Here is a 15,013-nt window from a genome sequence, read left to right on the forward strand (position 1 = left end):
CAAAAGATTCCCTTTCTCCCTTTTGTACCCAAAGAGTCTTCAAGATCTAACTGTTCCTCATTTTGCCCAGGGAGTTAGTGACAAGGAAACATAACAAAATGCATACTCCCTAATAATCCTCTCTGATGGAACACACACACACATATGCTTATATATTTATATATATATATACACGCGCACACACACATATATTTGTGTGTATATATATATAGTGTGTGTATATATATACACACAATACTGCTAATCAATGAGCTAGGGACTGAAAGTCACATCCTGGCACAATTATTAGATACTTATCACAGTTTTAAAAAAATTTGGGGGGGGTTTAGGCTTTTTCCTTATCACAGGTGGTTTTAGAGTCATCATTTTAGAGGTCTTGCAATTTTCACTTCAATTACTATTCCTTCTTTGTGTATTGATTGATCCCCTTGTCTAAAGTTTCCATCTTACAGTTTTGTCACTGAGCCTTTGGCTTCACACGGTATCTCAAATGCCACAATCTGCTTTATTAGAAGGAAGTAATCTGTTTGCAAGCAGGTTTTTAAGATACCTTCTCTTGTCCACAGCCTAACTAGGTCAGATAGATGTGCTTTTTCTGTCTTTAGAAGCAGATTTGTCCAGCACAGAGCTTCCTGAAATGAAACAGGAGTGTCTTTAATACTCTAACCACCTTCATGCTCTCCACCCAATATTTCCGGGAATGGTTTTATAAAGAGCATCAACATGTCACAGGTAACAGAGGGAAAATATGTCTAGTTTTCCAACTTAACCTCCACCTGGTTGGACAGATGCATGTACACAGACACACACACACTTTCAGATAAGTGCATCCCTAGAGAACCAAGGGAAAAGGTAGAAGCCTTATTTAAGAAGAGCCAAAATTCATAATCAATATTTTAGATTAATCCCAAATTTAGAAGCTCCCTGTACAATCAGTGGAATACAAAATTTTGCCAGAGGACAATTATTAATCTGCCTTGTCACACTGTACCATAGAAAGGATCAGAGCATTCTTAGGTGCCAATTACACTGGAGACCTGAGAAGTTGTTGACATTAATTCTATATTTAGTTTTAAAGTGGGGGTTTGTCCACCTGTTTAGAAACAAAAAAACCCACCCTAGATTATGTCTGTAAAACTGATAGTAATTCAGAGAGTGGTCAAAGGCCTCTCCCAAATCTGCCAGGTAAATAGCTCTGGGATTAAACCATAGAAAATTAATTAATCTCTGCCTTCTTATTACAATACAAAGTGACAGAAGCCAGGAAACATGGTGCAAAACCTGATGGTACACAGTGTCCTTAGATAACTTGGCCATTGTTTTCTCTCACAGCAGCACATGTTAATGATACAAAGAAGTTTAAAATTTCTTGTTTGACTTTGCATGTCACAGCCATAATAAATGTGCATATTATTGTTTGTATTGCCATATCATTTAGATGCACCACCAATTTCTAGATCCTGTGCACACACAGCCAAGGACAGGATTCTACCCACAAACAGGCTGTCTGAATTAAATTAAGAAGAAGCACTGCCATACAAATTCATCTGCCAAGTAGCGTGTCATGGTACAGCATGTTTATGTTGCAAAGATGTTGTATGGGTCAAACTTGATTTAAACCACCAATTCTACCACAGGAAGACCAAAGCTTATTTGTTCTCCACTAGTCAATTTAATTCTGCTTTAAAAGGAAATTGCTTATATGGGCCTAAGACATCCTTAGTTGCATTTAATTTAAAAACCAACAACCTCCAAACCAATAAACTAGACAATAAAATGTCAACTCCAAGAGAACAAGAAGAAAAAAGAGATTTGGTTTTTTTTGTTTCTTTTAAGGAATTTGTGTGACACAGAAAAATTAAATATGATGAGGAATGAAGAAATTAGTTTTAATGTGGACAGTACACGAGCCTCTCCCTTTTCCTGCTGTCTGCAGCCTCTGAGCCTTGTTACAAAGCCACACTGACTCCATTTGGTGAAGAATTCAGACCACACCTCTCACATTTCCACTATGGCCCTCCTCCTCTTGGAGACATGGAAACTTTCCAGGGGTCCTTGGAAGCAGGATCTCGGAAACGCAAGAGCATGCCAACAAAAATGCCTCCTTCTATTGCTCTTGAGGGTTCCTCACCACCACCAGACAGACCTGAAGATCACAATGATATAGACTCTTCCAGTCTCCCCTTGGTGTTTCAACAGCCAGCACAGCCCAAATACAGTTCCCAGATGATCAACCTCTGCAACTTTGGTTTTCAGTTCTACAGAACACTGGAGCACTTTGGAGCCAAGCCCATTAAGCAAGAACCAATGAAATCTAAGATGGCATGGCCCAGTAGCCCAGCATTCATGCAGGCTCCTTACCCTTGTTATCCTAAAGTCCATCCTGGCTTAATGTTTCCTTTTACTGTGCCTCCAAAATTTCATTTCAGGAACCCCTTTCAAATGAAAAGGCCTTCAGAGCCACCCTTCAGAAAGGCTGAAGTCAGAGGTGAAAATAAACAGAAAGTGGAAAGAGTAGATGTCAACCTTCAGATAGATGACAGCTACTGTGTTGATGTGGGGAGTGAACAGAAACGCTGGCAATGTCCAATGTGTGAGAAGTCATATACATCCAAGTACAATTTGGTCACCCATATCTTGGGGCACAGTGGCATTAAGCCACATGCTTGCACCCGATGTGGCAATTTTTTCAAGCAGTTGAGCCACTTGCACACACATATGTTGACACACCAGGGCACTAGGCCACATAAGTGCCAGGTGTGCCACAAGGCTTTCACTCAAACCAGTCACCTTAAGAGACACATGATGCAACACAGTGACATCAAGCCTTTCAACTGCAGGATCTGTGGCAGAGGTTTTGCCTATCCCAGTGAGCTGAAAGCACATGAGTCTAAGCATGAGAGCAGCCAAGAGAACATTTGTGTGGGGTGTGGTCTGGACTTCTCAACCTTGTCTCAGTTGAAAAGACACTTAACAACCCACTGTGGCCCTGTACAGTACAATTGCACTGAATGTGATAAGACCTTCCAGTACCCAAGTCAACTGCAAAAACACATGATGAAGCACAAAGACATCCGTCCATACATCTGCACTGAATGCGGCATGGAGTTTGTGCAGCCTCACCATCTCAGACAACACTCCCTAACTCACAAGGTAAGCTATCACGAGTTGCACTGTTGCCTTGCATCGGAAGGCAGCACAAGGATTACAGACTGCTGAAAATACACGCACCTCCTTGGAAAGAAGGTAATCAGTCTATAAAGCCTCATGCTGGCCCTTTGCCAGAGGGAGAATTTTATGTACAGCAAAAGCCCCAGCAACGCTAGCAATACTAGAAGCTAGATGTCTCTGTCAGTCTTAAGAAAGTACATGCAAAAATGTTTTGTTATAAACAGGAGTTAAAGTAAGACACCTGTATTACTTCCCAAAATTGTAATCACATCTCTCTGTTTCTGGGTTTTATCCTCAGAATGACCTTCTGTAAAATAAGTATAATTTTGTAGAGCTGTCTAAACCCCCTGAAATTTTAACAGAAATTTTCTACTGAAAAACAGATCTATTGCTTTGCTTCCCTTAACTGGGAAGTAGGTGGATATCCAATAGGTTGTATGTATGCAGCAAAAGAAAGTATATTATTACTCATCAGAATTTGAAGAATCATTATAATGAGACATTTAGGGGAAAAAAAATAACCTAAGAAAAATTCCCCTTTGTGCATAAGTAATCCAGAATGCCAGTTAATAAAAGTGGACAAGCAGGACCATAATCCCAGCCAATTCCTATCATGTGGCCTTGCCACTGCTATCAGTAATGACAGTGTCAGTTTAGACTAGGAGCAGGCTTTGTAACACATCTAAAAGGATCACTTTACAAAATAGGAAAAATATGTGTTCCATTCAACAATGTGTGAAATTAACTTATCTACCTTTAGAACAATATTACTAAGACAAGTGAAAAAAACACACATTTTATAAGAATTTGCTTCCAGTCTTGTATATTTTTTCCTTTAATACTTGATTTTTGGCTTTTATCTGAAAAACAGAAAGCTACAGCATTTTACTCTAATAGACACATTTTCTTTTAAAAAAACCCCTCTACTTCCACATTTGCTTGTTCTTCCCTACTACACTTATAATTTCTGCTTTTTGTGGGATTCCCTGGTTTTTGGATTTGTCATGCAAAATTCTACTAATTCAAAACTTGATAGTCTTTTGTCATAGGAAATGAAATGCCCTTGAGCTTTTAGAGAGTTTCTGCTTCTTTGTCCACAAGCTGCAGCTGTGAACATAATTAACAGTACTTAGCTGCCCAAATGTAGCCTCACATCAGATAAGGAGACAGAGTTGTTGTTGGTGTTCAAGGTTTTAGTTTTACAATTAACTCTGAAAACCACTTACTGGTACAAAAGTAGAGATAGTTTCAAATTATCTTTGTAATGGGGGCCTGCGGGAGGAGTAATTGCTCTTGACACTTCACTAGTAAACCCTCATTACCTTCAGCAAAGTACTCAAACTCTTAAAGTGTTTAGTGGTAAATTAATTTATTTTCATAGCATCTAAATGACTTTTTGAGGACCTGGAAGTTAGACCACATGAGTGTGACCAAGAATATTGAATTATGTATTAGTAAAATGACCAGATGGCATACAGGGTGCTAGAAATACTCTGTAAACACCAGATAAAATGGGGTCACTCCATTAGAATTAGTTTAAGCCCCACTAAGAGTAGTTTTTACTCTTCCTTGAATGTAACATGCATCCTTATTTGGTGGCATTGCTTGAATACTTCTTGGTTATTTCAGATTATTTTCTATAGCTTTCTTCAAAACAGGGGCAGGTCTTTTTTTTAGAAGCCAATGACACTCAATTACCATAGGCAGGCACTACTTTAGTCTCTTAACTGGTTAGCTGTTATTCTTGGTCAATAAGTGTACACATTTGACCAATATTTTACAGAAGCAGCAAAGTAGGAAAGAGAAGCTCTACTACTATATCTCACTGATTTGTAAATTTATTGATGGAAACAAAACTCATTATTTTATTAAGCTTACGTTTTGTTTTCCCTCTCTGCTTTTCAGATTCTTGTAAGAATTTCCCAAGAAAAAATACATAAGTATCTATAACTTTAGCAAATGATGTTAAAAGCAAAATAATTTATTGCCTGCTTTGCTATTGAAGAATGAATAATTCATATATTACTGTACTGAAGATTATTTTTTTTCTGATTTTTTTTTCTTTTCTTACAGGGTGTGAAAGAGCACAAATGTGGAATTTGTGGCCGGGAATTTACTCTGCTGGCCAACATGAAGCGACATGTCCTGATCCACACCAATATCAGAGCCTATCAATGTCATTTGTGCTTCAAGAGCTTTGTGCAAAAGCAGACTCTTAAGGCCCACATGATTGTTCACTCTGATGTTAAACCCTTTAAATGCAAGGTAAGTGTATCTCATGGCAGAGGCATAAACCCACTGGATATTTCTGTGATGTTATCACCTGGTGATATGGTAGAATAAGAAAAACAAGACTTGCTAACATATTCTACAGTTGTATTTAACACAAAACAGTCTAGTTTCCTTTCTTGACCTCAGTTCTGCTTAGGTAGCACAAAATAATGGAGTTATCAATACCAGTGATTTACTCCCTTCCCCTTCAATATCAGTAACTTTCATCCTCAAATATTTTTTCCACTTAGCAAGCATTTAAATGCCACTGCAGTTTGAGGACAATAAACATACCTGACATTTGCTTAGTACAGCTATCCAAACAGAAGTCTAAGTGCTTAATAGCTTGAAACACTGGCTAAACACATAGATCAACTTGTGCACCCTGTAGAGGACCATGGAAAAGCAGCAGCCATGACTTCACACAGTGATGCTATGCAACAGATCAGGGAAGGACTCAAAGAAAGCTACAGCAAAATTGAACTGCAGAAGAGATTTGAATGGGCCAAATGCAATTACCAGACTGAAATTCAGGGCAGGAAATCAGTATCCTAATGAAATGGACTCTCAGACCATTTAGCCTTTTTAGGATCCTCTGGGAATTCCAGTTTGCTACCTCCCTCCAGCACATTGGAGGCTGACATTCCCTTTCCATTTCCTCTTCTCCCCTCCTCCCCATAAACTTTTGAGGCTTTGGCTTTCCTGACTGTGTTCATCTCTAATTTCTTCCTTATGAATGTTTATATTCTTATTCAGTATTGGACACTACATCTGTTCCTTTTGCTGCCTATCTGGCTCACTATTATAGTCATACCTTGTGAAGTCAAAGGCTGTAGGTTTTAATCCTACTTTGATCTGCTCTAAGAGGGCTATAAATATGGAGTGGAGCATATCACCCAGTTTATGCCTGAGTAAATGAAGATTGATCTGGAAGCAATTTCTAGAACTCTTTCATCCAACATCTTTATGAAATTAAATATTTTCATAAAAGGAGTCTTTCATCGAGAAGCAAAGCTGGATGAAAAATTTTAAATGGAATTATTTTCTCTTGAAAAATGCAGAACTTCAAAATGTCATAGGAAAATACATCTTTCAGGGATAATTTTAATAGGAAAATGTCCAAATGAATCTTTTTTTACTTCCTCATTTTGCTTTGATAACTTTGAAACATTTCACTTTGAAAAAATAAAAGCAAATCCAGTCAGGAACTGGAGTAACAGTGTGTTTTCCAGCGAGTAACAAAAGCTCTACAGGAACACCTGTTTTTTTGTTTTTGGGGTTTTTTTTACTTCTCTGTCCCCACCCAATGTTCCTAGGAGGAAAGAAACAAGCACAGTGAACCATTCTCCTATGGCTGAAGGGGTATGAATCAACATCAGTGCTCCTGAACAGAGTGGGGATCCTAATTATAAGCAAAGGGAGAATTGGGAATTGCTCTTTAGCATTAGGAACATCCCTTGCCTCTTTGTCAGAGCCCTTGACAGACTTGATCAAGTATATATGGTTGGTATTCAGAGGGTTAAGGCAATGACTAGATAGCAACCTTTTGGCATCAAGCTCCTCCTCAGCAGAAGGAAGGATATAGCTGTATGAACAGCCTGCTTAACAATGGCTCACACGTCCCCCTGGAACCGCCTGCAAATAGATTTCATCTTGCTTTCTCTTGTACTTTTCAGAGCTTCCTGTTTTCTCACGGTCCTTTTGGACAGTTTACAGTCTTTCTCCTTCTCCTCTCTTTGAGGAAAGGAGCACCCTTCTTATGAAGAAAGAAAAAAGAAGAATGCAGGGGAAAGAGAGCACAGCAGTAGCCTTTCTACTTCACTACATGCAATGTTTTTATTTACCTTTTTCTCATAGCAAAAAAACCCTGTGATTCTTTCCTATGTGTCTAATCACAGCTAAGCACAGACTATCTGAAGTGGGGGTATAGCAGTTGTCCTTTCTGTTTCCTCATCCAACTGCAGCCTGGATCTCTGTGTGATTTTTCTCTGAAGAGTGAGCTTCTCTGTAGTTTTTAAAGGCCTGAGCCCATGCTTCCTTGTTTATTTCTGTTTTAAACAAAAACACTGAGGAGTTCTGAAGGAGTTGCACCAACTGGTGCAATAGTGCTAATTCTGATTTGTAAAGGAAGCTCCTATGAAATTTACAATTTCTATTAGTGCTGAAGTCAGTAATGTTTCAGACCTGCAATAAAGAATGCAATGAAGTTTTCTCCAGCCTAGCGAAATGCACTTTGCAGCAGATGTTTTGAACTCCACTTTTTCCCATCTAAAATCATGGGTTTAGAATTCAGGGGTCCTCAAACTTTTTAAACAGGGGTCCGGCGCGTGGATGAAGTGGCAGGCATTCATCTGCGGCTGCTTGGTTTCCCCCCCAACCCCCGGCGGGGGGTGTGTGTGTGTTCTGTAAATACCAGGGGCCGGATTGAGGACCCTGGGGGGGCCGTATCTGGCCCGCGGGCCATAGTTTGAGGACCCCTGGTTTAGATCAAGAGTCAAAACCAAAGAAAATGTGAGAGATAAGTACTTTGGGAAGAAACAAAACAGACTGACAAATCTAGAAGGGTGATACTTCATGTGGTGGCTTAGGAAGACAAAATCTATTGTTGAACTAAGTCAGCTTTTCTAGCAAACTGTACTGAAGTCCATTTCACCAGCCAGTACATCAAAGTGTGTTCAGCAGACTTGCAGCTGAGGTCTTTCTCTTCAGGGCTTGAATTTTATTTTGTCTAAATTAGAAAGCCTAACAAAAAGTCCACAAGTAAACTATGTTGTTCCAGCTATCCCAAGTTTTCTTGCATGAGCTTTGCATCTCCCTGAGTGCTAATGTGCTCTGTGGTGACTTCTGGAGCTCTCCCATGCAACTGGCTCTGGATCATCTTTCACACTCTGCTCATCAGTACTCACACCCCTGTCCTGTCACAGAGGAAGAAAATCTTGTACACTTTCCTAGTTTGATCTGCAGACTCAGGCTGTTGTTTAAGCACTAGCTGTGAATCCCAGCTAGCTCTGAGTTGCCGTCTTTCAGCATGTGAGCCTGAAACTTGCTCCCTTCGCCCTCTGAATCATGGACATTCATCTGAAACTCATCTTGTGCCTTTTGAAAGGGACTTCGTACCAAGATACCATGCCACACAGAGCCATGGTTCTGAAAAAACAATTTTCATATCTGCATTTTTTTTCCATTTTCCTGCTACACCTCTCCACTCTAGTACCTTTTCCTTGTGTCCCCAGAGAAAATTTCAGGACAGGAACATATTATACATCCCTAAGACTGTGCATGACTTTGGGAAATGGAAAACCTATTCCCTTTATTCAAAGACACAAAATTTTTATGCTGTAAGGATCCTTTAGGAAGTCCCCTCTCTTTTCATTATGAAGAAAGAGAAATAAAAATTGCCTTGACAAAAAAAAAAAAAAAAGCTCTTACCAGACCCTTTTTACTACTCAATACCTTATAAAGATATAGATTTGCATGAAGTACTCTAGCCATTCACCTGTTCAACCTGATTTTCCTTGATTACCAGTTTAGATAGAGTAATAAAGACCTAGCTATCAGAAAGCAAAAGCTGGTAAGAACACAGGTCAGCCAAGCAGATAACCAGAAGCCTTCTGCTAAGAGTTATTAGAGATATATTATTATTGGCATTCTTATAGCCAGGGAAATATTGACACATCTTAGATCATTCCAGCAAGCTGTCAAGATATAATCAGCTGGTGTTCTTCCTTGTGAATTTTCTGTGCTCATCAATGCTTCTTTGTTTCCTCACAGCACTTTTAGAATGTTTTTTGGTGCATTCATTTCACTGAATATAAGTCATCTGACAGATTAGTTTTCTTTGAATGCAAAAGAGAGACAGTCCTCTTTCCTAAGTGGATGGATGACCCACTCAAATCTACTTTTTATTTAAAAACAATACCACTGCAAATTTTTTATATTAATGAACTGCTTCCATTTTCCCTCAAGAGATGGTTTAAAAAGCAAAGGATACAGTACTACTTCACCAAGAATCATTCCACTTCCTACATTTCATCCAGATATTCCAGGTGATGGCTTTGTGAATTTGAATCAAAAAGTACTGTAGCAGACCTTTTGTACTACCAAAATATATTAAATCAGAAGTCAGACTGGACCAAAAATTTGGTGGAATCTCAGTAATCACTTTTAAATAATTTTCTTTCAGATGAGTACACGCCTTGATGTAAGTTTCAGTTACTCAGTAATGGTAATTCTGGATCCTATAGTAATAAAGATCATAAAAATAAATAAATAAACATGATGGTAAAAGTATTAAAAAAAAGAATTTAAGTAGAAAGCAAACACAGAAGTCTGCAGAGGATGGAAATAACCACTTGAATGTGAATTAAATTATAAACCATGATAGGGAAAAAACGGAAGACAAGTAAGACTAGAAGCTTCTAACAGTGACACTAAATTCTCGTGTCTTGAATCATAGAATCATTTATGTTGGAAAACACGTTTAAGATCGAGTCCAACCATAAACCTAACACTACCAAGTCCACCAGTAAACCATGTCCCTAAGCACCACATCTACATATCTTTTAAATACCTCCAGGCATGGTGACTCTACCACCTCCCTGGGCAGCCTGTTCCAATGCTCGACAACCCTTTCAGTGAAGAAATTTTTCCTAATACCCAATATAAACCTCTCCTGGCGCAAATTGAGGCTGTTTCCTCTCATCCTATCGCTTGTTATTTGGGAGGAAAGATCAACCCCCATCTTGCTACAACCTCCTTTCACGTAGTTGTAGAGAGCGATAAGGTCTCCCCTGAGTCTCCTTTTCTCCAGACTAAACAACCCCAGTTCCCTCAGACACTCCTCATCAGACTTGTGCTCCAGACCCTTCACCAGCTTAATTGCTCTTCTTTGGACATGAGAATATGTTTGATTTATAAGGAAGCAGACTACAAAAGTCACATCTAGATAAAATAATGAAAAAAAACAACTTATTGTTTCACAGAATGGAAATCTGAAGGATCTGTGGCTTGAGCTGTCAGGAACACGCTTCAGGGAAAGCTGAGTCATTCTTGCAGCCCCATGAGTGTTTAAATTCCATCTTATTCGCCAGAGACACTGAAACACAGAAGCTGGTAAACAGAAGATAAGAGGATCAGAGAAAAATGGGGGAGCAAGAAACAAAGAAAAAAAGGGATTTCTTTTTCTAGCTTTAAGCAAAATATGCAGCCATTTAATTTCCACTTAAAGAGAATTAATATTCTGCTTGACTGTTTCACAGAAATTTTTCATTGGTTTTATCTTGTATCTCCATCTCTACCTGGCATTGTTCTTGATTAAAGGCTAGTTTTATAAACTAGAAATGAAATGGTTCACTAGGGCAGAAATTATACTTTGAATTTCATTCAAGTTAAGAGTCTTTCAGGTTGCGTACTTAAGCCTCTCCCCTCCTTACAACAACATACCCTGATTTTGGGGAATCCTTGACTGTGTGTGTCTCCTAGTCACCAAATTTAAAAAAAATGGCAGCAGTGCAGAAGGCCCTAGATAGATCAAACTTAACCACATATTCTTGTCTGTAGGTTTTTAGCCTGTATCTTTGAAAAACAAATTGCAGCCATAAGCTGCCCAGGGTTCAAGTTGAGAAAGGTAGGTTCTATTTCTTTTTAAAATGTTCACCTTGGAAGTACCCCTACAAACAAATAATTTTCATTTTTACTGGTTTTGACAGCTGTGTGGAAAGGAATTTAACAGAATGCAATTTAATGGGACACATGCACTTGCACTCAGACAGTAAGCCTTTCAAGTGCCTCTACTGTCCCAGCAAATTCACCTTGAAGGGGAACCTAACCAGGCACATGAAAGTCAAACACAGCGTCATGGAAAGAGGATTTCAATCTCAAGGTAATATTTTTCAGTTATTCTCTGAGAGGTTTGAAGGTGCGTATCAGTAAACCCAAATGGGCTTTGTACCACAGATCTACAGTCTCATACCATAGATCCAATGCAATTGGAAGAGATTGAATTCCATAAGCCTGGGAGGTTGTAGTGACCCTTGTCTCAGAGACCTTTCAGACTAGATTAGATATCTGATGGCACAGAGGTACAAACCAAGATAGAGTAGTAGACAAAACCAAAATGAGACAGTACTTGTGAGCACAAAGGAAATATTTTTAGCCTCATGTGTGCATACATGCCAACACTATCTAAAGAAGTGGGGGAATTAGGGGGGATTGTTTTGAGAGTTTGAGTATACAAGATATTTTGTTTGTTAAGACTTTCTGGATTAATAACTCCTTCATGGGTAAGATTTCTTGGTGTTCCTCAAATTTGGGCTTTAGGGCAGCCTAGCACATATTTACAAAGATTCTAACTGATAATAATATAAATGTCTCCCCCTCCCCCCTGTAAATCTCCTGCAGCACCATGCTAGTTATGCAATTACTTGTAATTGAAGACAGCCAAAGTGCTTTTCAGTGTACAGAGATTCTTCAGCCCTTGAGGCTTATCAGACAGAAGACAATTTGTGAGGGCTGCCACCTGCTCATAAACCATTTTAACAAATACAACCTGTTGCAAAGTAGCAGCTGTATCTAGAGAGGCTGCATAAACTGGATTCAATTACTGAGGAAAAAAAACCCCAACCAAAACTAAGCAAATAAAATAGTGGCTTTCATAGATTTTTGCTATTGGGTGAAATCCTCACCCCGGTACTGTCATCATTCTTTTAATTAAGATAGACTATGCTTGCAGTGTCTGAATCTTCTTCTGTGCATCCTGATGGTCAGAGTACATCTGTGTTACCCACTGGGTAATGTCTGAGTTTCCAGTAAGAGGAACAGAAAGGAGACACTCTGACAAATATTAAGACAAAATATATTCAGGACCACACTGAGATTTATACTGCATAACTCAAAATCATCATTTTATTATAATGATCTATTCAAGCTGAAACACTATCTAGTGCATACAGCTTTTCAGCAGCACTAGATGAGAGAGGGAAAATCAAGGAGTGCTGAGGTCGTAGACTGATGAGACATAATTGAGTTTTCATTTTTTAAAGTAGTAACTTTGAACCAGAGGGTCTATAGAACAAATATGTTAACATGCTTTTAATCTCTTCCACTTCTCTGGAAAAGAATATACAAAACCTGGGACTTCGGTTATGGCATGTGATGATTTAGGTCAAAGTGTTCATTTAAAAAAAAAAACAACATAGGAGGAGGAAATAGGTAGGTTCACTGGAAAAAATGGTTTACAAGAGGCCAGGACACTTCACTTTTATTCCTAGTTCTCTCATAAAGTGTCTGGCATATACAGCACAATGGTTTGTGTGTCCTGACCTGGCTGTGAAGTGGATATGATAGTACTTCTTTTAACAACATCTCAAAGGACATGCCATGAGATGTAAACAGTAAACTAGTTGGAGATAGCTGGGTGAAAGACAAAGGTAAAATATTAAATAGAAGGCTATCTCAAGTTTTTTAACCATGTATTATATAGTAAAATTTGCTATATATAAATTGTTCCTTTTCTCTCCCCTCAAACCACTACAAGGTTTTGGAAGAAGAAGAAATTCTCTGTCCCAGACAAATGTCTTGAGAAGCTTAGAACAGGAAGAACCCTTTGATCTTTCCCAGAAAAACCAAGGGAAGGGAATCTCATTTCATTCAGATGGTGAGAGTGCCAAGGGGAGCTCATGCCAGGAAGAAGAGGAAGACAACTGCTATGAGACAGAGCGTTACAGCCCTGGCATATACCATCATGACAACAACAGGCTGTATGTGGCTCAAAATCTGTCTGGCAAACCTAAGTGCATGATGAAGGACTGCAATGAGAAAGAAGAAATGCTAAGTGAGGGAGGACTGGAGAAGAGAATAGGAAATTCAGACAAACAGGAGAGCCAAGGAGAGAGAGACCTTGCAAACAACAAAGAACATCTCAGCTTCAGATCCTTTGAAAAGGCCAGACTTGGCCATTCTCTCTCTGATTACTTGTATTTCAAACACAGGAACAAGAGTTTGAAAGAATTACTGGAAAGAAAAGTGGAAAAACAAACAATACTTATAGGCATTTAAATGGACATTTAAAAAAAGCTGGAAAATTTGAACCAGATAGCTTTTAACATGAACTGTAATTTACCAAAGCCTGGAAAGTTGTAGTAGTCTTTAAAAATAAACAAGTCAGATGAATAAAAATAATTTAAGGTAAAATCTATATTAAAAGAATAAAGCAGTCCAAGGTCACCAAGAAATGCAATAAATATGGAACACTAATGTTACAGATTTGCTAATAAGTTAAGATTGATTGACTTTATTTGATTGATTATTTGATTTTATAAAATTATTTTATAGAATAGAAATATAGAAGGATAAGAAATATTTTAATGAAACTTATAGTTGCACAGTAAAAGCTGCTATGAGATCTTCTGTACATCCTGTACCAAGGCTAGAAGAATGGGCTAGAACCATTGTTAAAACTTAGGTAATAACTTTAGGGTTTGAAAGGTTTCTTTGTATTTGACTAGTCTTCTGTATGTAGAAGGTGTATTGAAATGTCAAAATATGAGATTAATGGAAACCGGGAGGAGTCGACTGGAACAGCTTGTAGTTACCTGCCAAGAAATCGTGAACTTTAGTAAAAGGTAATTCCGGCAGAGGGAGATCGCGACCACCGACTCATATACCACCTACCCAAATCGTACCCCAGACCCATTTCTAGACCTTTCTAAGCTCTACTGCGCAGAATCGGATATAGGAAGAGTGTATGTTAATGATTTACGGGAAATATTATGATTATGCATGAATATTTAATGAATATGTATGAATAAGTTCTATATATGGTGTCTAATTTTGAGACTTGGTGTGCGTTGATCGTGAGAGGACTCGCTCACGCACCCGGCCGTCAATAAAGAAGTGTCTGCTTATCTGCATCACATTGGTGTCGATAAGTTCTTCATTCTGAGATTTCGGTAACACTAACATTTTAATACTTATTCAATTGATGTAAAAGCAGACAATGGGGTACAGAAGCTTATTTTCCTTTATCTGGGGTGGTAGAGACTTCTACACAATTTTCTAGTTATCAGAAAGCAATGTACTTTAGTGTTTGATTTATATATGAATAAATATATATGAACATTTGTAACTATAGGTCTCAAAAATCTGAAAATGCTAAGTATTTCACAGTATGAGCAAGAGTACTGTTAAATACGGTGTGCATGAAAGTGCTGTCACTCTCAGAACTAACACAATCCAAATACTTTCATTTACTGAAGTTACTGGTTTAGTTCAACCACTTAAGAGTGAGAAATGGGAAACAAATTAAGAAGAAATGCTAATGTCTTGTGAGATAGTGAAGTACAACTCTGCAAGGCTTTGAAAGGACTGGAATTTATGGTCACAGAAGCTTTTCCTCTGGCACATTAAATATTTATGTTTTGCTGTTTCAGTCAGTATAGGAATATTCAGCACTTCTTCAAGTGAAATAGCATGGACTGCATTGACATTTTGTTCTATTGTCTGCTCAGAACAATACATTTCATCATCATCAGCAGCAGCATGTAGCATTTGCAAGTCTTGCTGTAATTACACA

General features: G+C 38.4%; 1 protein-coding gene across 1 annotated transcript; it reads left to right on the forward strand.

Annotated features, from left to right (window-relative positions):
• The first annotated feature begins 1,779 nt into the window (after positions 1-1,779).
• LOC129734879 (zinc finger protein 366-like) lies at positions 1,780-14,150 on the forward strand. The gene is given in 6 exon segments (XM_055700249.1): positions 1,780-1,961; positions 1,964-3,153; positions 5,245-5,436; positions 11,151-11,176; positions 11,178-11,336; positions 12,993-14,150. Coding segments are annotated over 6 exon segments (2,169 nt in total). The 5' UTR covers positions 1,780-1,864; the 3' UTR covers positions 13,498-14,150.
• The last annotated feature ends 863 nt before the right edge of the window (positions 14,151-15,013 follow it).

The sequence above is a fragment of the Falco cherrug genome, assembly GCF_023634085.1.
Source record: "Falco cherrug isolate bFalChe1 chromosome W unlocalized genomic scaffold, bFalChe1.pri SUPER_W_unloc_1, whole genome shotgun sequence".
Taxonomy (NCBI): domain Eukaryota; kingdom Metazoa; phylum Chordata; class Aves; order Falconiformes; family Falconidae; genus Falco; species Falco cherrug.